The 21,711-nt window shown below is 41.1% G+C and overlaps 1 protein-coding gene across 3 annotated transcripts in view; it reads left to right on the forward strand.

The window, feature by feature from the left end:
* Positions 1–21,711, forward strand: part of ARHGAP6 (Rho GTPase activating protein 6) — a 566,036-nt gene that overhangs the window by 447,679 nt on the left and 96,646 nt on the right. For all 3 annotated transcript variants that reach the window (XM_083174326.1, XM_083174328.1, XM_083174329.1), the window contains exon 2: positions 21,143–21,302. In XM_083174326.1, coding sequence (XP_083030452.1) covers positions 21,143–21,302 — 160 coding nt within the window. The remainder of the gene's footprint in view (positions 1–21,142; positions 21,303–21,711) is intronic.

The raw sequence follows: 21,711 nt of genomic DNA on the forward strand, positions 1-21,711 counted from the left end.
TATTCTCTGTAAAGCGCTGTGGAATATGTATGCGCTATATAAGAAACTGTTAATAAATAAATATATGCGCTCCGCTGCCTTCCCAAAACCAAACTGGTCCATTAAATAGGGTAGTAGCATAGGCGTCACTCGGAGACTCATGAAGAAATTTCCAGTGCTTTATTGCATCTCTGGTATAAACACAATACGTGCTCATACCTGAGATGCAATAAAGCACTGGAAATGTGTGTGTGTGTGTATATATGTATGTATATATATATATATATATATATATATATATATATATATATATATATATATATATATATATATATATATATATATATATATATATATATATATATATATATATAATTATATTATATAAAATATGAACAATGGATTTATGTATACACACACACCTCTTTGCAGTGTGATCAAGTCTTACAGGAGACTGGGGTCTGGTAAGCAGACAATGATGGATGTCACTAAACATGCCATCTTAACAGTGACTAACTTGTTTTATCTGATGTATATGTGCCAAATAAAAATAGATTTTTAATAAGCATTGTAGCTCCCACCCCCACCCCAAGTTATAGAATGTGCTTATATACATGGATTGTATTAAACACACAGATTGAGCATTGTGCATTAAACTTTTGTGTAACCATACTACCTTGCACTTCTGGAATTATAGGAAGGTTCCATATTTTTGGGGCATTCTCCCTGACTCCCAGGGGAGCAAAGAAACTTCCCGGATTCCACCTCTAGGGTTGTTTACATGATGATACAATGTATGATACAGATGTGGATGAGGCAGAACACACCCTGTACTTGCCACTTTGACTTCCTAGAAAGGAGGTCTCAAAATATCTCAAGTATTCTTTTAACAGACTGTTCAAAGTCTGTTCTCTACCTTGCTACATATTGTCCTCTGAACTTAATGAGCATCCACAATAATGCCTTAATACTGTACCAAAAATAAGTCATCATGAATGCTACAAGCAAAGCTCAAATTGACACAAACAAAATAAAAGCAAAGCACATCTTTATGAGGAAGCAGAAGTGCATGCATCCATTCTCTTACATTAAACATTCTGTAAATGTACTTTGAGGGGGGGGGGGGGGGGGGGGATGCATAGGTGTCTGTCCTGGGTTATGGATATGTGATCACACCCCACCCATGCTTTACAATACCAGTATAACTGGCATTGTAAAGTGGGGGCAGGGCTTCAATGATACAACTTAGCATGAATCTCATAATTGCCTGGTCTAGTTTTGTTCAATGAGCAGCAGTGAACGTGGTGAGAGGGAGGGTGAGAAGAAAATGGCAGCTGAATGCAGGAGCCTTGCACACTTATCTGGGTGGACATCTGATTTTTTGGGAATATCCCGAGTCACACCCAATCTGAGAGAGTAAGCCATAAACAATAGTGCTAATCTGGAAATTGGCCCAAAAGAAGAAATAGATATGATCCACTTACAGGAGTATTTGTAAACCACTCATCAGGTCAATTTTAGCAAATCCAGATAAAAGGTGCAAATGTTTACCTACAAACAATCTTGGGATGCCAGGAGTGCAAGTGACATGTTTTAGATTTAGAAATTAGTTGCATCATGCCACCCCCTAAAATATATCAGTTTACACATATAACGATATATAGTACACATCGTCCAGTCTGTATGCTGAATGTCCCTAACGATGCACACTGCCAGTGTGTACCCAGCATAAATGATGCCCCTAGTCTGTACCTGAGTCACATAAGCCTGAAAATCAAAGCAATCACAAATATATAATGTGTATACAATTAGATCTTCTAGCCAGTCAGTTGTGAAGTGATCCAGCAACTTTACTTTTTAAATCCACCCTCAGAATTGGGGATAACTTAGCCGTGTAGTAATGCTTCCAATAGTCAGGAATGTATTATGGACGCCATGACTCCCAGAGGCTTTAAAATCTCTGTTCTACAAAGTATACAAGTTATTTCTTTATTGTGGGAACTTTTTTTGTTGAAAGTTCTAGTTCCAGTCACACCCAGCGGAGCTGTGTGCTGCAGAATAAACTCTCATATTAGTTACGGTTGTATGCAATGTTAATATAATAAACAGTTTTTTTTTTTTTTTACATTTCCAGGAAAAAATATCCTTTTTTCCCCCCACTTAATTTGACATTTCCAAAGTTTAACTGATCCTGTTACAGGCCAGTTTGTGGATAGTGCTCTGCATTAATGTGATTCCCTACACGTTTTTGATGTCATTCATGTACAATTGTAGCCACAGGAATTTCTCTTGAAGCACATGGTAATTGTTATGAAAGACCCAGGTTGGTTTGAATAATGCCCTGTGATGTGAATGTTTGGCATGTAAAATACTAGTTAAAATGTAAAGCTATAACTTCCCCTTCTTACTACTTTACTCTGGCACCAAAGAAGAAATAAATACATTTTCTTCAAAGCTGCTTATCTTAATATTTATGGTATGTTTTCTAAAACTTACACATCATATACTATTCAATAAATCCCAGAGCTGGGCATAAACTTGGCAGCTTTGCGTGTGACGTGTTTGTATAAATATAGGATTTGTTACATGTCCTATGTTGCCCATAATTACATCTATAAATCTGGGACTCTGTCACCTCTATAATAGTATGTGGCCTCCTGGTATGATCACCAGATAATATTACTCATTGCTACAGAAAATAATTACATTTATCACTGATGGAAAAAAAAAAAACATTTTGTTCTATCCACTCCATATTAGCCTATACACACAGATGTGCACATTACCTTAAAAGAGGGTTATCTCCTCTTTCAGAAGATGTGTCCCTTTAGTAGTTATTGTCTGGCGATCACCAGACAATGGGGTTTATTCAGTACTGATCGCATAAGCAATCCGTACTGTAGTTACCTAATTATCGGTAAACTGTGCACGTACAGGACCCATTCTCCACATATGCAGATCAGGTCCTGCGATGGCATCACAGAAATCAATCAGGCAGAGGCATTTGTGGAATGGGAGGTGACTTGCAATGCCCTCTAAGGATGCACGCCTGTGTAAGGTCAGATGAAAAGTGTCCAAATAGCATGTGTTTGGCATCCGCTCTGATTCGATGCGTGGTCCGGTGCCCAGCGCCTCAGAGATGGTACAGGCTGCATTACAGATTTTTCAGATTGGGCAGTCTCCGGCAAGCTTAGCTAGGATTGTATATGATACATTGCAAGCAAAATAACTGAATACGGTGTATCACATGCAGTCCTGCTTCCAGGTGGTTCAAGAGAACCGGGCGGTTCTAATGCAACTTCTCCCCTCGGAGAAGTCTTATAAATGTATGTGCACCTTTTAAACTAAAAAAAAATAGCATGATAGGTTTTACAGAATTCTGCTCTTGGTAATACCATGAATTTGATCAGTTTCTGAGGCATACATTTGTGTACTGCATGTAGACTTTAGGGGGTAAAATCTACTAAAGCTTCTAAAAATTAAGAGGTTATGTTACCCATAGCAATCAATCATTTTGTGTTTATCATTTTCTAGGATGCAAGAGAAAAAAATAGACTGAATCTGAATGGTTGCTATGGGCAACATCACGGCTATTAATTTTTAGAAGCATTAGTATATTTACCTCTGGGTGTCTCTCCTAAATTGTGACACACCAGATTTAATAAAAGTTTGAATTCTAGAAAAAATACTGATAAGTTAAAGATTGTAAATATACTGTACGATGTGTCCAAATGCAAAGGAGACTTTTTTGCTGTAGCGGAGTTGTATTTAAACGCAGTGGGTTAACATGTTTGCTGAGAGATGGTGTGGCATTTTTTCCCCAGTTGTGCATGTGTAGTGAATGGCTTTGCCTCAGTTTCTTCATTCCTGTAAAGTTGTTTTGCGCGGTCGGATGCATGGTGGATGCAGATCAGGGCAAAGAGCTGTTATCCAATTTCTTTGCACAGAAGACGAGCATGCTTCAGAAGTTTATTGCAGGATGAATGCAATAGAATGAAGAGTAGTGTCTCGCACGGTACACCTAATCCGGTGTTGTCAGCCTTATGAGATGGGACGTGACTGCATCAAGAACTTGCCACGGCCTGGGCAGGCACACGTTGTCACCAACCCTGCCACGATTCCAGATGTGAAGGAACTCATTCCTAGATGGTGCACTATACGAAACACATGCTCTCTGCACACCACTTTCATCCTGCAATAAATACAGTGATCTGTAGGAATCCACCATGCATCCGACCATGCAAAACAACTTTCAAGAAATGAAGAAATTGAGGCAAAGCCATTCACTACACATGCACAACTGGAAAAAAAATGCCCACTGCGTTTAGTTACAACGCCACTACATAAAATGTCTCCTTTTCAATTGGGCATACCTTATAACTAAATGTACTATGACTGTACTCATTAAACTGTTATATATTAGACCATTCCTCTGTTTTAATTAGTCCTTTAGAGTTACATAACAATGTATTTTAATGGGGGGAAAAAAATACAGAATAGAGGTCAAAATAGTGACAATCAATGTTACCATTTTTCTACAGCTGTATTTTCTTTTTGTACCATGATAATAATTGTCCTCTACTAATGTTTATTGCCTGGTATCATCCTATATTATTCTTCCTTGCTGGCATACTGTATCTGAATTACCTTTAGCCTTAAAGGGCTTATGCCAGTGGTTTCCAAACTTATTTAAATCGTGTCTCCCTAGAGCAGGGGTTCTCAAACTATTTTGCTCTTAGACCCCGTCAGACAATAAAAATTGTTACAGGACCCCAGCAAGTTACTTCAGAATGGCCACCACATTAAGGTCAGTGAAGTGAAGTGACCGTTATTGTGAAATGGAGGCAATGGGTAATGGAAAAGGGTGAAAGAGGGATGGAAGAGGGAAGCAGTGGGTGCTTATTTAATGAGTTATCCCCCTGTCCCCCTCCTTCCACAGACACATTCGTCTGATGGTCAGCAGCATCGAGTCATGACCCCATGCTGAGATGATCGGGACCCACAATTTGAGAACCGCTGCCCTAGAAAATCACATTTTTTTTTCCAGGACACCCCATAACCAAAACTTTATTATTAAGAAAAAAAGTAATTTGTGTTTATTTGTCATTCTTAGGTTAATTTATTTGGTGAGGGACATGACTGGTTTCTGTTTGATTGGAAGCCACAAGCACTATTTTTGCCTGTTACTTTGACCATAAACAATTTGAGTTGATCCTGGACCACAAACTCAAGGCACCTATACAAGTGTCCTGAGGTACAACAGGGTGCTACGGCACACAGTTTGGGATCCACTGGCTTATGCATACTGTATTTTAGCACCATGTCATTGCTACTTTCGTGACTTTTGCACAGGGCTACTGGTGCTTATTGTGACATTTGTAAATGATTGTGTTATATTCCTGTTGGTGGTTTGTCAATGGCCAGGTCTGCATTTAATTAAGTTTTAAGAAAATATTATGTCACTGAACAGCACAGTCTTTAATGGGTTTTTAAAGAAATACGTTGTAATTTCTGTATAAAACATATTGTAATCTATCAATTTGAAACTAAAATTAAGAGAATTGTTTCTGGAACATTTACGTAGATGTAAGCATAGAATTGATGGATCTTGGCTCCAGTGAAAGAGTGTTTCTTTTCAAAGAACATTCTTAGAGCTCAGGAATAGTTTTACAGCTTGCTGTACATTGTACTTATGTTGAACTCATTGGTTTACAATACCAGTGAAATAATCATCAAAGGACTTACAGCTACAAAAACGCTGTGGGCTGATCTCCTTGACTATGGAATTTACTATTGGTACTGTAGGTGGAAAGTAAAATACAATCATCTTTTATTCTGTGGTTCACTTTACAAGTATGGTGCTATGATCTCATATCTCCAGGTGCATTAAGACCACACACAGCTTACAGCCAATGGGATAATGGCACCTACAGATATGTGGAACAAAGACACAGCTAGCAGAGGTGATAAATCTCTTATGCCATTTTGAGAAAAGGTTTTTGGTAATTGGAAAATGTTAATATGCACATGAGGGTGCTTGAACAACATTACAGGAAAACATTTACTCATAATAATTTGGTCTAAATGGACGAATGTATTTAGAACTGAAAAATAAGGGAATGATAGAAATTTTGAGATATATATTTACTAAAGCTTCTAAAAATAAAAAAAGAGGTGATGTGGCCCATAGCAACCAATCAGATTCTTTCTAAGATGCAATAGAGAAATGATAGACTGAATCTGAAATAGAACCTTCAGTAAATTTACCCCTAAGTGACCCATACAATAGGTCTAAAGCTGGCCATGCTTTAGAATGATTTGAGGTATAAATGCACGATTTTGATGGCTCTTACGATGCACTGTATGTTTTGTTTGTTCTTGTGCACAACGTGGGGTGTTTCGGTACGATTCTGATCGGATGCGGGGTCTGTCGGGTTGTGAGATGAATCCTATGATCTTAGGTGCTACACATATGATCTGTCGAGACCTGTTACATCGTAAGAACATTGTTCGCATATCGTGTGTCAAAATGCACCAAATCAAGTTCGGGAGCTGTCAGGGAGTTCAAGGGAAATCGAAAGATGACTCTGATCGGATTCTGGTCGTTCTAATGTATGACCAGCATTAGGCAGTTCTTTCCATAAATGTGACAGAGAAATTGCTACAGTATATGCCTAAAATGTTTGTTATTTTTACCATGTGATATGTACCAGTAGACTTCTCTATCTTGACTTATATGGATATTGCTAGGTCTATAAGTAGCCTCTAGAAAATGAAGACAAACTAATGCTACAGTATTAATGCTATTTTTTTCTAATTCCTGCCTTGATGTTTATATTAGAAGTCCTATGTTCCAGGCCTAGTAACTTAGGACCCTCATACACCAGGTAATTCACCTGCAATTAGGGTTTTTTTTTTCCCTGCGATTGTGGCCATCAATCGCAGGAAAAGCGCACAAATTTCAGGTTCATGACAGCAGGTCCGATGCGCATCGCACTGGAGCCTGTGAGTCACATCGGCTGTACAATGCTTCTGAACCGGGCAGGCTTGGATAGGATTGCATGCAATATATTGCATGCAAAAGGACTGCATGCAATATATTGCATGCGATTTTGCTGCCATGAAATGTAAAGGCCAGGGCCAGCTCAAACAAGATCAGGGGAGTATATTAGTTTAGGAGTGACAAGACTTCATTGCACAGCAGGTTCGGACAAGCTGTTCCTGGACAAATGTCTGAGACCTATGTCTTTAAGTGGCAGATGATGCGGCATTTAGGAACAAGATAGTGCAGTAAACATAGCCTTCTTTAAGGGCATATTTTCAGCTGAATCCGGTTTCGGTAGCACAAGGAGGGGACTGGGGTGCCATGAGGTGGATGGGTGGGTCGTGAGAAAAGATGAAGGAGGAGCTAAAGGGGGAAGAAGGGAATAACATGAAGTAAAAAATAGGATAGCCGCAAGGCTGGTCCCACAGGATCGGCCAGCCGAGAGTAACGCACTGTAGGGGCTGGGTGCTGGAGGGGATAGGTTCCTGGGCAGGGAGGGGCTGTTGGGAGGTAGGAGGTGGAACAGCCAGAAATATGATTATCACTGCGTTCTTATACATTGACTGGCACCTTTCAAATGTTTTGGAAGGCCAGCTTACCCTTTCCACCAAACCCTCTTCTGATGTATATGCCCAGTTTGCATTGAATGTGTGAAGGTATTGAGCAGAATAAAACTAACGAGTAACAATGGATTAGAAACAGTGGATTTCATCCTGCAAGCCATAGATAGTTATGCTGTGTATGAGTATCTCCTCATTCTACAAGGGGTATTAATATTGGAGAAATTAAACGGATACAAAGACTACTGAACCTTACAACTGGCAGTTAAAGGGCCAGATGTATCAAGCTTCGAAAAATTATACAATGGAGATTGAGGAAACAGCCAACCAATCAGCTCCTAACTGCCATGTTACAGACTGGGTTTGAAAATGACAGGTAGGAGCTACTCTCCACTTTATCACTTTTTGAACCTTGATACATCTGGCCCAAAATGTCCTGAACTAATTTATATAAATAATAGCCACCGCAATTGATCAGATACCATATACTGTACGTATCCATGTCTGCGAACATTTCAAATTAGGGTCGCGAACATTTCAAATTAGGGTCTTTTAAAAAGATAGTTACATGTGATAAGGGTAAATACCTACCAGTTATACAGTACTTAAATGATTGCCATAATAAATAGTGATCACAAATTTCAAAGTGTGCCTAAAGACCCATACACACTAGTAGACTTTCATTTCAAAAGACTTTGCCAAAATCTTTGATAGATATATCTTTCACCAAAGTAGTGCGTCTACTTTGCTGAAAATCTTTCATATACAAGGCTATTTACATAATGGGCTGGGTTTGAATTCCAAGGGTGGGAGCAGGGTCCATTTTAATCAGTGCATTCCTGTTCTTGGTGTCTGATTCAGAACTGATTGCTGGCAAAATCCCGCCCGTATGCACGGCAAACATTTTATTTGTAGCCGTGCACGTAGGGAGAAATTCATTAACACCATCATGTCCATTACACATTATACCACATACTAGAATGCCCATTACACAATATGCCACACACCATTGGGTGATGGGCAGTGGGTGATGGTGATGGATAGCGGGTGACAGCAGTGTAAGGGTGGTGGATGAGGGTGACGGGCAGTGGGTGTTAGTGACAGATAGTGGGTGACAGCAGCATGAGGGTGATGGGCAGTTGGTGATAGCGATGGATAGTGGGTGACGGCAGCATAAGGGCAACATCGGTGTGAGGGTGACGAGCAGTGAGTGATAGTAATGGATAGTGGGTGACAGCAGCATAAGGGTGGTTGATGAGGGTGAGGGTGACGGGCAGTGGGTGACAGCAGCGTGAGGGTGATGGGCAGTGGGTGATGGTGACGGATTGTGGGTGACGGCAGCGTAAGGGTGGCCGGTGATGGGGACTGATAAGTGTACTGGCTGGGGGGGGGGGTGGGGCACATGCCATCCTGCCACCCGACACAGTCCGCTACTGGAACTTGGGCTCCTAGGATTATGGGGCCCTAGGGCAACTGCCCATCAAGCCCTTGCATTAAGATGTCCCTGAATATATACATTGCTGGCCTGTGCCAGCAATGTATATATTACTTGCTAATACGTAATCATTGGTGCCCTGTTACACCAATAATATATACATTGCTGGTCTGTGCCAGCAATGTATATATTACTGGCTTATTGATAACATTGGTGCCCAGTGGTGCCAGTAATATATACATTGCTGGCATGTGCCATCAATGTATATATTACTGCATTATAAACCTTATTGGTGGCCAGTGGTGCCATCAATATACACATTGCTGGCATGTGCCAACAATGTATATATTAATGGATTATTAATAACATTGGTGTCCAGTGGTGCCAGTAATATATACATTGCTGACCTGTGCCAGCAGGGCCGGCGACAGGGGGGGTCAAGGGGGACATGTGTGACGGGCCCCGGCGATCTGAAGGGCCCCGGAGCCCTGCCGTGGTCGGGGCCCGTCTATAATCTATGTTAACACCACTGCCGACTAGTGTGTGTGGAGTGCACAGTCTGTGCGTGCTGCCCCGCCCCCGCCTGTGTGACTACCCACCCTGCAACCTGAACAGATGAGTTAAGCAGGCCCCCCTGCTGCTCATTACCTCAGGTGGACATTCCACTTCCTCACCGGGTCCTCAGCCGCCTGGCCGGAACATCATGATGCAGGGTTTGAATTAACTGGATGAAGCTACAGCACGGGGCTTCATGGGGGCGGAGCTTCACGGAACTCGTTTGGGGGCGGGGCTACACAGGGCTCAGGAGGCGGAGCTAGAGATGACTCAGGCAGCTTCAGCAGAGCTGCTGCTGTCTGCAAAGTGAGAGGACTGGAGAGGCTGCTGCGTTTCCAGGCCCAGCCAGACTGCACTGTTATTTTAAAGGTAAGAGTGACTATATATAGTGGGTTAGGCTGAGGGCAGAGGGGGGTGGGTTAAGCCACAGGTTACATGCGTTAGGCAATAGCAAGGAGGGTCAGGATTAGGCTGTGGGGGGTTAGGAAGCGTGTCAGTGTTATAGAGCACAGGCCGCAGGGTTAGGAAGCGAGTCAGTGTGATAGAATGCAGACCACAGGGTGAGGGTTTGCGCCAGTGTGACAGAACGCAGGCCGCAGGGTAAGGTATTGCGCCATTGTGACAGAACGCAGGCCGCAGGGTAAGGTATTGCGCCAGTGTGACAGAATGCAGGCAACAGGGTAAGGTATTGCGCCAGTGTGACAGAAGGCAGGGTGAGGTATTGCGCCAGTGTGATAGAACGCAGGCCGCAGGGTGAGGGATTATGTCAGTGTGATAGAATGCAGGCCGCAGGGTGAGGGATTATGTCAGTGTGATAGACCACAGGGTGAGGTATTGCGCCAGTGTGACAACGCAGGCCGCAGGGTGAGGGATTATGTCAGTGTGATAGACCGCAGGGTGAGATATTGCGCCAGTGTGACAGAACGCAGGCCGCAGGTTGAGGGATTATGTCAGTCTGATAGAACCCAGGCCGCAGGGTGAGGGATTATGTCAGTGTGATAGAACCCAGGCCGCAGAGTGAGGGATTATGTCAGTGTGACAGAACGCAGGCCGCAGGGTGAGGGATTATGTCAGTGTGATAGACCGCAGGGTGAGGTATTGCGCCAGTGTGACAGAACGCAGGCCGCAGGGTGAGGGATTATGTCAGTGTGATAGACCGCAGGGTGAGATATTGCGCCAGTGTGACAGAACGCAGGCCACAGGGTGAGGGATTATGTCAGTGTGATAGAACGCAGGCCGCAGGTTGAGGGATTATGTCAGTCTGATAGAACCCAGGCCGCAGGGTGAGGGATTAGGTCAGTGTGATAGAATGCAGGGTGAGGTATTGCGCCAGTGTGACAGAACGCAGGCCGCAGGGTGAGGGATTATGTCAGTGTGATATACCACAGGGTGAGGTATTGCGCCAGTGTGACAGAACGCAGGCCGCAGGGTGAGGGATTATGTCAGTGTGATAGAATGCAGGCCGCAGGGTGAGGGATTATGTCAGTGTGATAGACCGCAGGGTGAGGTATTGCGCCAGTGTGACAGAACGCAGGCCGCAGGTTGAGGGATTATGTCAGTGTGATAGAACCCAGGCCGCAGGGTGAGGGATTATTTCAGTGTGATAGAACCCAGGCCACAGGGTGAGGGATTATGTCAGTGTGATAGACCGCAGGGTGAGGTAGAGCGTCAGTGTGATAGAGCGCAGGCTTCAGAAATAGGGCTGCTCCCAGAAATTTCCCAGGCAGTTTTCCTCCCTCCATGCTCCGCAGCAATCCAGTAATGGGCACAGGGCACTGCCAGTATGTGTTCCAGCATAGGGGGTGGGGGCCCGCAGAGATATCAGTGTATGGGGCCCCAAGAATTCTGTTGCCGGCCCTGTGTGCCAGCAATGTATATATTACTGCATTATAAATATCATTGGTGGCATGTGGTGGCAGAAATATATACATTGCTGGCATGTGCCAGCAATGTATATATTACTGCCTTTAACATTGGTGGTCAGCGGCTGCGTGTGTAAACTATACACACTCTCTGGAGCAGGGAGGATGCGGCCAGTGGGCTGGGGAAGGGGCGCTCCGACGTGCTGCTGTGTAGCCGGGAGGAGGGGGAGAGGAAGCTGCGCTGCGTGCATATCTGCAGCCTGTGACCGGACAGCGTGGGAGCGAGGAGGGGTGAGTATAAGCAGGGGGAGGGAGCTGCCGGTCAGCTGGGCTGAAAGTCTGTGATCTTTCAGCCCGGCTGCCGTACACATTTAGCGATGATGGCTAAAAAACCAGCCATCATCGCTAGATGTGCTGGTAAAACCAGCAGACTTCCCACCTCGCTAGCGATGATGCGGGAGCGCGCATCATCGCTAGTCGGGGATCTCTGGCCCATACACACTAGGCGATTTTCAGCTGAAAATCGTCAAGTGTGTATGGGCCTTAATACTATAATATAATTCCATAGAAATCGCTTTACTATTGATTAATTGAATATCGCTGGTTACTATAATGAAATACATACCGATGGCTGGCATTTGGGATGCCGGCAGTCAGAAGACAGACAGCAGCATTCCGATAGTTAGAATATACTTACCCTCTCCCCCTGCACCCACCTTCCCCAGTAGGAAGTTTGATCATCATACATACACCTTCATGCATACCTGTGTTATTAATGCCGTTATGTGTGCGTTAAATGGCAGGCTGTACCCCATCCAAAATGCAACGCTTGATTCTTTCTCTGTCATTTTTTTTTTCTTAAATATTTTTATTGAAGCATCAAGTGTCATGTTTACATATAATGACCAGTGGAAAGAAAGTGATAATGTGCGCATACAAGACTTTAAAGCAGGTAGTTACAATGGTACTTGTGTATTATCTGTGCGCCCGATTTTTTAATCTCATGGCACTACTTAATGCATGCGATGAGATTTTTCATTGTAAAGACCCGATTTTTAATTGTATAGTCACCCATGGGTGATTTCATACCCCCACTATCCAACTACGCATGGAGTTTATTTTATATAGTGAGGCGAGCGCAGCGAGCACCGGAAGGGGACGCGGATAACTTTACATGTATTCTGTGTCCCCTCGCGGGGCTCGCTGCGCTCGCCACACTTCGGGCTCGGTGGCTCGCTGCGCTCGCCACACTATATAAAATCACCTCCATGCGTAGTTGGATAGTGGGGGTATGAAATCACCCATGGGTGACTATACAATTAAAAATCGGGTCTTTACAATGAAAAATCACATCTCATGAATTGTATGCCACTATATTGCATGCGATGCAATACAATGAAAAAATCAGGCGCCCAGATATTACACAAGTACCGTTACAATCTATAGCTGTTATTCTAAAGCCACCTCAGTAATGAAACAAGTATGCAATATATAGATTGATGTATAGCGCTGAAAAGGTTCTCCACACAAGAGGTTGTCATCACCGGTTGAGAAATTACAGGTGGCAAGGCACACCAAATGCGTTTCGGATCCAGAAGATGCTTCTTCAGTAGCTTCGGATCCGAAACGCGTTTGGCATGCCTTACCACCTGTTATTTCTCACCCAGTTGGACCCCAGTAATCTTTGGGTACTTTTGGACGGAGCCACCAGTTCCGGAGCTGGACTGCCTTATCCATTGGACACTTGTATCCTGCTGTACCCTGGGCTTTGTTTATATTCTTTTAAACCTCCTTGAAATTGTAAGTGCACATCTGAATTAAAAATTGTTGTTTTAAAACGTTATGCACTATTTGCACTTTCTCTCATTAAATATTTGGAGGATCATATCATCTTCAATTGCTCCTATCTGGATTTAATTTCTAATTGGATTATTGAATATATGGTGACTATATAACAACCTCTCGTGTGGAGAACCTTTTCAGCGCTATACATCAATCTATATATTGCATACTTGTTTACATATAATGCTTTGAACAATAACAGAATAGCTGGACTATATTCAACAAACTCTTAGTACACCTTTTTTATTATATTGCGTTGATCGGTCTCTCTTTACTTGGTTAGCTTTTTGTATAGGTAAAATACATTGGCAAGATTGTAACATGGTTATAACTGTATGATTATTTGCGATTTCCTTAAGGCAATAAATTCATTTTGAGCTGCTCCCTCCTTTTGACATTCTGTGTGAGTGTGTGTGTGTGTGTGTGACTAAAAAGAAACCATTTATTTAGAAACTAGTTATATAACATTTTGGGGCAGATTTCCAGGATGTAAAATATTCAGGTAATGGTGAATAAATACACCTAAGTAAGGGTTACTCTGTGTGCTAATAGAAGGTCATAGACATGTCAATTTCAGTTTAATTATGTATGTATGTTGGAATTTTAGGTTCTGTACATATTCCTATATTTCAGGTAATCAATCAGAAAAAAATCAATGATAGACTTCAGTGTTACCGGGTTATGGGACTGTGCTGTCAGCATTGATGTGGTGAAGCACTATATTTATTTGATTTTTAATTTAAAATTATGGATAATGGCTATTGCTACAGAAAACAACACAAATTAAGGCCAAAATCTATACATTTGTGACTGGTAAGATAATACAATCCTTTTGCCTTGTGCTAAGCAGTGAATGCAGAACCATAGGCCTGCTTTTAATCAGTTCTGTGATGTCAGTATTATGGTATTCTACACACACTGCACTGCTAGAACAAATTCAGTAATGTGGATCCGGTTTTCATCTGCTTCCAATTGGCAAATGAGGCCATTAGTAATAAAAAGGGAGAGATAAGACTGAATATTTTTTTGTCTTTTCATAGAATGATTGGACCATACAAAGGAGCTGCACTGAAGTCTTTGGCAGTTTGAAAGATCACTTGGAAAATAAGCCACAATTAGTAGGCTTTGATAGATGACTGGTTTGTTTAATTAGATGAGAGTAATTAAAACAGATTATGGAGACTCATAAATTGACCTATTCGACTAATTAGTTACTTTAGCACTGAGAATATTTTGTTGTGGGTACTTTCCAATTAAAATATCCAGATACAAAGTGAAAAAGCCAACAATATAAAGAGTATACTACTGGTTGCCTGTGCCTACTCTCCTTGGTACGGTTTATATATTTGTTACAGGGGTATTTAGTGATATAATGTAGGAGCCTATTTAACATAATCACGTGGAAACGGTTTAATGCAATATGAATGTTTGCAGCAATTAATGAAGTTGTTAATGAATGAGACATGACCTATACATATCCAGCAGTTACCGTATTTAAACATTGATGCACAATGTGATCTCCATACAGTGTACAGTATAGGGACATTCTGATTGCCCAGTTTCTCCAACTTTACGCCAAGCTTCCATCCTTTGAATAGAGGTTCCAGAGTGTGAAGAGGTATGAATACATTTAGTTTCAATTCCTCCTTTGGCTCTCAGTGTTCATTCCAGTCCTGTTGGGGTGGAGTGTAACAGTGTAAACTGTTGCCACTGGTATTAGCATGGCAAGTAAAGGTTAAGAGCCTTAATATTTTACTTTTTCAATACACTGTCCAGGCAGTTAAACAATGATAAATTGTTCTGAAAATTATATATATTTTTTTCAAATTGAAATGGAATTAAAAGTACCACAGGCTTTGGAAATGATTATTGGCATAAAGTAACACAAATCATGCTGGGTGACTTCGGTCTGCCAGCTACTCTGCCCCTCCACCCACTCTGCTGTGTTTTCTGGCTGCTGCTCTGTCCTGCCCTGGTACTTCTTTCCTATGGTTGCAAGCTTACCCCTTATTTGCTGACTAGTATCAGAGACAGATAATAGGCTGAGAGGACCCACCAGGAAGGAGTAAGCATGCAAACACAGGAAGGAGGCAGTACAGAACAGCAGTGAGCATAGTGAGGAACTCAGAGCAGAGGGCATGGCGGGTTGCTGGGTAGGTAGCGGTGGCATAGCAGAGTGTGTCCGCTATAGCAGTGGATTGGAGGGTAGATGTATGCCCAGTTCTCAATATGCATATACATGTAGGCACTGAGACAGACTTAGAGGATTGTTCTATTGATAGGTCCTATAGATACTTGGAGGCTGTTGCAACCCGTATATTAGGATATGGGTCTAATCTGACAATACACTGTTCACCGTTATGGATTGCATAATCATATAACTCTGTATTCCAGTGTATCAGCATGGCTTTTCGTGGCTGTGTTGGACTAAATGTGACTTTGCCCTAAATGTGACTTTGGTTATTCTTTTGGAACTTGTACTGAGTTACTGACTTTGACTCTATACTGACTCGCCCAGACTGACCAATCTTTTGATAGTTAGCAGTTTCCAGGAGATAACAGCATAGGAGCCATGGTACATTTATAGGTGAAGTCCGTCACAAACATATGGGGTTCCATAGTACCTACTGGTGTTCCAATTAGCCTTGGCTCTCTGGGTTTGCCCAAAAAATAATTGGCAGCTTGGTGTCTACACATCTGCACCACACATTAGCACATGAACACATCACATCTGGGAACACTAATTCAACAGATGTTGGCAATCAGAACTCTAGTTTAAATAGTTATATCAATCAACAGTTAGCTTGAGGCTCTATTTTCTAATATTGTTTTAATTACTGATGATTCATAAGCTAAATTTTATGTTGTCATGGTGAAGTTCATTTTGAATTCCTCCCTGAAAATATGAAGTCTCCTTTCTATCATATTTGCGCAGAAATGTCAGTATCATTAGCACTGCTGCAATTATGTACTGTATCTAATCTATCCACTGTACAGTGACCAAAATGCATGAGTCATAACTCTTAAACTAATTTCCTTTTAATAGGATTTTTTTTATTAACAAAAAAAATAATGTGACCATTCATGTGTGGTAATAATCCTAACTGCCCAATGTGTCACAAAATGATGTGTTTAGTGTCATTATAAGTAGAATAGCCTTCCAAATAATAAATAACACAAAAGTTTCTTATTGATTAATGCTATTTCGTAGGTTTGAATACTGTACACACTCATGCAAATGAAAGACTGCTTCAATTACTTCTTCTATAACACATTTTTTTTCAAGTTAAAGCAACACTTTAATTCTTATATGTTAATGTGATTATTATTATTATTATTATTATTATTATTATTATCAGAGCAGGTTATGTTTAGCCGTTTTCCTTAAGCCTGCTATACTGAATTATAATTATGTTTACTTTGTGACTACATTGGCACATACACTCCAGTGGTACATGATGTATTAAGTGATTATTTGGAACCCTCTGAATTTTAACTGAGCGACACATTCGAGAACTCTCCCATCCCCTCACCGCCCAGTGTCATCACATGAAATGCTGTCTGATGCTGCTTTCACACCGCAAAAACAGCATGGACCTGGTATTTTTAAACGTTTTTAAAACGTGTCAGACAGCTAAAACCCCTCTCACACACCGCATATCTTTTAACGGTATTTCAATGCCATTTTTGTCCCTTCACAACATTGAACCTGTTTAAACCCATAGAAAACAGTGAATGAAAAAAAAAAAGGTTCTGAAACGGGTAAAACACTGCTTTATTACCGTTTAGAAATACCAGTTTTATAGAACCGGTAAATTCACTCTGCACCTTTCAGACTGCACATATTACCGTTTTGAAACTGTAAAAAAAACTGCAAAATACCGGGTAAAAAGTGCGGTCTGAAAGGGCCATGAGCCTGTGATCAGGTTTATAATACGGCTGTGTCTGGCAGTATGTCAGTGTGGTCTATGCAACAGGCAGCTGCATGATTTAGCCTCCATGTGGCACTATTTTAAAGGCAAGACCAATCAATTGGTAATTTAAATCTAGCAGCTAAATCATCCATATCTTGAAACTGCCTCTCACAGTCCATTACATTTACCCAATTTAATCAACTGTACAGACTGTATAATAAAGGGGCCACCTGGTTAATGCAATGCTAGTGGCCCATGTTTAGTGGTTTTGAGATGCATTTAAATGAAGATAATAGTTTTTAGGCCAAGGGTTGCTAAACCGGTCCTCAAAAGCTACGAAAAGTCCACATTGTTTAGACCACCTAACTGGTGCACAGGAGTAGTCTTTAAACTAAATCACATATTTAAAATATTCTGTATTCAATCCTAAACGAGACATTCTACAGATCCACAGGTGGTCTAGAACTAATGAACTGTTGGTAGATCTATACGTTATACTAGTATGCATGTTAAAGATGGCAAAGATTACAGATTAGATAATTGGGAAAGATTACATTATTTTAATATTTGCTACTATGGCATTTAGTTGTGTGTAGATACATGCACTAATGATAAAAGTAAATTCAAATAATTACAGAATCATTTCTAGCCCTGTCGCTATAAATCAGGCATGTCCAACCTGCGGCCCTCCAGATGTTGTGAAACTACACATCCCAGCATGCCTTGCCATAGTATTGCTATTAGGGAATGCTAAAACTATTGCAAGGCATGCTGGGATGTGTAGTTTCACAACAGCTGGAGGGCCGCAGGTTGGACATGCCTGCTATAAATACTAGCATTGTAAATCAAATTAAATATTTTGTGCAAACTATCCACATACTTTACATTTCAGCATGAGCAAATATTGATTAACGTGCCACTGCAGCTAGTTCTAACGTTACTCTAGCGCTTTAGTTAAAGTGGGCCTTTGGCGCACTTAGACACTAGTTTAAAGATGGCATAAAACATGTCCAAATGATGCCACTCTAAGCATATGTCCTTGTCATTACTGCAATAGTAATTATTATTGCATACATGTTATGTTTAAAGAGTATGTACAGATACATTGTAAACTACTTGAAAATCAAATGGCATGATGATGGTCACAATGATAATTTTGACATATTCACTACAGTATGTAGATATCCGCAATGGCTAAGGATAAAAGTTTGGACGGCTACAACCACTGTTTTGTGATATTCACCCCAACCTTCGACTAAAGCCACAAACAATGAAACATGTTGACATTTCATCAGCATTGACATGATCCGTGTCAACATGCTGACATGTTATTTGTCAAGTGGTATGACCGTTGACAACAGTCTCACGTCTACATGATGAATGTTGACATTCTAACAGTTGATAAAAACATTTAGTTGTATCGTGAATACAAATTTACCATTCAATGAACACTTTCTATGGTACTTATATGTTAGTTGGGCGCCTGCTAAGCTCGCTACGCTTGCCGCGCTTCGGGCTCGCTGCGCTCGCCACACTATATAAAATCAACTCCATGCCGACATGGATAAGTGGGGGTATTAAGTATAGTGGGCACCCAACTTACATATAAGTACCCTTTTTATTTCAATATTAGCTTTTTAACTTATAAACCTCTTGAAGACCACTCTCAATAATGTCCTCGCCAGAAAGGGGCATTGATAATGCCTGGTTTAGCAATAAATATCGATATGTGCCAGTGATAAATAGACCACTAACAAATGCATGCTCCCATGGCCCAACTATGGAATACATATGGATGTACAGTATGCTTACCTTCTCCCTTCCCCCTCCTAATCCTTACTTCCTACAGCCTATCCCTACCCCCTCTTCATCCTAACCCTCACCGTTAGTGCCTAACCATAAACGTTCTGGTTCGAAACCTAAATCTCCCACCTCACATCCTGACTCCCCCATAAAATGCCTAACCATCCCTTGATGCAGAGTAACTTTCTCCCCACAGCCAACCCTAACCCCCCTTCTAGCCTAACGAATACAGGACATACAATCTGCATGCCGACACTCAGGATTCTGGCATTACCATCTCCAATGGTGTCAGATCCTTGCACGGATCTTCTGCCCGCAAGTAGGGATTCTGGCATCTGTATTTTGACTTCTGGCATCCTAACATGTTAACTGCATGCCCTCCACTACAATTTTTTCATATAATATATTATGCATTGTAACTTACCATGGAGAATGTCTGACTCACAGATTTTCGTAATGTCCTATAATATGAAAACATGGTTAAGTTCAAGAATGTTATTCTTCCACTAACCATAGGAAATGTATACCTTACTGTAGATTTAATAAATATATATATATATATATATATATATATATGTGTATATATATATATATATATATATATGCATGCATAGGAGCCTGTTTTTCTAGAATCTTTTGTCCTTGTGCGTAATGTTTTTCATGGAATATGGGTCTCATCTCAGTACAGTTTTTTGGCAAGATATCATGCTTTATCTAAACACAAATGTCTAGATTCACTGCTTATATTAAGGTTTCAAGTGTATTTTTAAAACAAACTTTGTCTGCATGTATGATGCTGAGAGACCAATCTATTTTAGGTTAAATAATTTGGTGTACTCAAGTATCCTAGATATGTATGCTACTGTTCAGTACTTTTTTACATTCAGCTTTTTGTACAGTATGGCCCTCATTAGGATATTGTCAAAATAGACTGTGCCGCATATTCTATTTCTATTCGAGATATTGATCGCGCATCTGCAATTTTTTGTTTTGTTTACTAACTTACTATACTATATACAGTATATAGTCAAAATCGATTGCCACAATTGCACCATGTGTACTCCCCTATAGGTTCACAGTTAATAGGTTGGTGCCATATAGTCGACATGCAAAAGTTCAACACACAGATAGAGCCATCCTCATCTAGCCCTTTAATAGGATTAAGTGAGCAAGATCTGTCCCCTACTGCTATTCCCCTACTGTATTGTTCTATGTATTGTATTACAGCTGAGAACAATAGGCCTTGGTGAGCCATGGCTCACCATGGCTATCCAGAGAAGGCTAGATGAAGAAGGCTCCATCTGTAGGTATGGTCGATGAATAAACATACTAACATTTTTTTGTGTACATTTTCATACATTGCCACGTGGTCAGGTATCCGATATTAAATCTCACAAATTGTGTGAAACTCTTGATGACTTATTTGCATGTTAAAGTTTTCCATGTTGAACTTTAGATTGCGCATTTCAACTTTTTGCGGTCAACCTTAGCACTGTCAACCTCATGATTCACACCTTAGTTCAATATAGACTGTTGTTGTCATGGTTATTTATGCAAAATAAGTCTACATTTCATTAATACAATATTTTTTGGGGGGTATTCAATCCCCCGCTGTTATTTCCGAAAGGGGGAAATAGTTGTGGTTGCCTATTCAATGCGGTCTTTCCCAACAGCATTGCGGAGGCATCTCAGTAAAACGAGCCTGACTTTTAAAGCAGTTGGGCTTGTTTTGCCGAGAACGTATGTGGATTGTCGACCTCATGGCTGGATCTCAGTGATCCACAGGCAGTTCTCACAGCCACGCCCCCTTTTCGACACTTGGCATGCAAGATATTGAATCCCGCCTGCTGATTTGCTGTCGAGTGGGCCGAGAACTGGGCAGGGTCACGACTGTCATGATGTACCGACCTGGGATTGAATATCCCACTTAATCTTCAAACTTGCATGTTCTGGAATCTTTTATTTAAACCACTTTTATTGTTATGAAAACGAAGTTCACAAATTATGAGCAGAAATAAATAGAAGGTGCTGTGACATTTCAACAGCTTCTAACATGTTACTATTGTTTTAATCCCTCTAATGTACCGACAAGTTATGTTTTTGTACAGTATAAAATGTTAATGTGTTCTTATTTTTTTTCCAATCAGGGTGACTTTACATGGAACAGCATGTCTGGGCGTAGTGTCCGTCTGAAATCGGTTCCCATACAAAGTGTATCTGAACTGGAGCGTGCACGGCTGCAGGAAGTGGCATTTTACCGTCTACAGCAAGATTTTGACTTAAGTTGCCAGATCACTATTCCCAAAGGTAAGGACATAATTTTCAGCTTTTTCATGGTTATTACAAATGCACAAGATTTGTGTTCCGTTATCGCGGAAATCCTTATTAGTTCAGCATTAGACTATTTTAGTTATTATTCAATTTTACAATCGGGAACACTAATGAAAGGCTGCATTCCACACATGCTCGTCTGCTGCCTGTTATCTGGTGGACTAAATTGATTTAAGCACTATGATAGATGATAGCGAATCAATAAATGTATCTTGAAGATTTGATTCTCCCAACACATTTGTAGGAATGGCAAGTGCGTTGGTACTCTTTATTTATATATGGGAGTTCATTTTTAATGAACCTTTTGTTACTTTGATCATGCTGTAGCTTTCTCATGCACCCCAGATAGGCTCATTTATCTGAAACCTGTGACAGCTGCCCCTTT

This window comes from Crinia signifera, chromosome 2 (genome assembly GCF_055691185.1).
Source record: "Crinia signifera chromosome 2, ASM5569118v1, whole genome shotgun sequence".
NCBI classification, from domain to species: domain Eukaryota; kingdom Metazoa; phylum Chordata; class Amphibia; order Anura; family Myobatrachidae; genus Crinia; species Crinia signifera.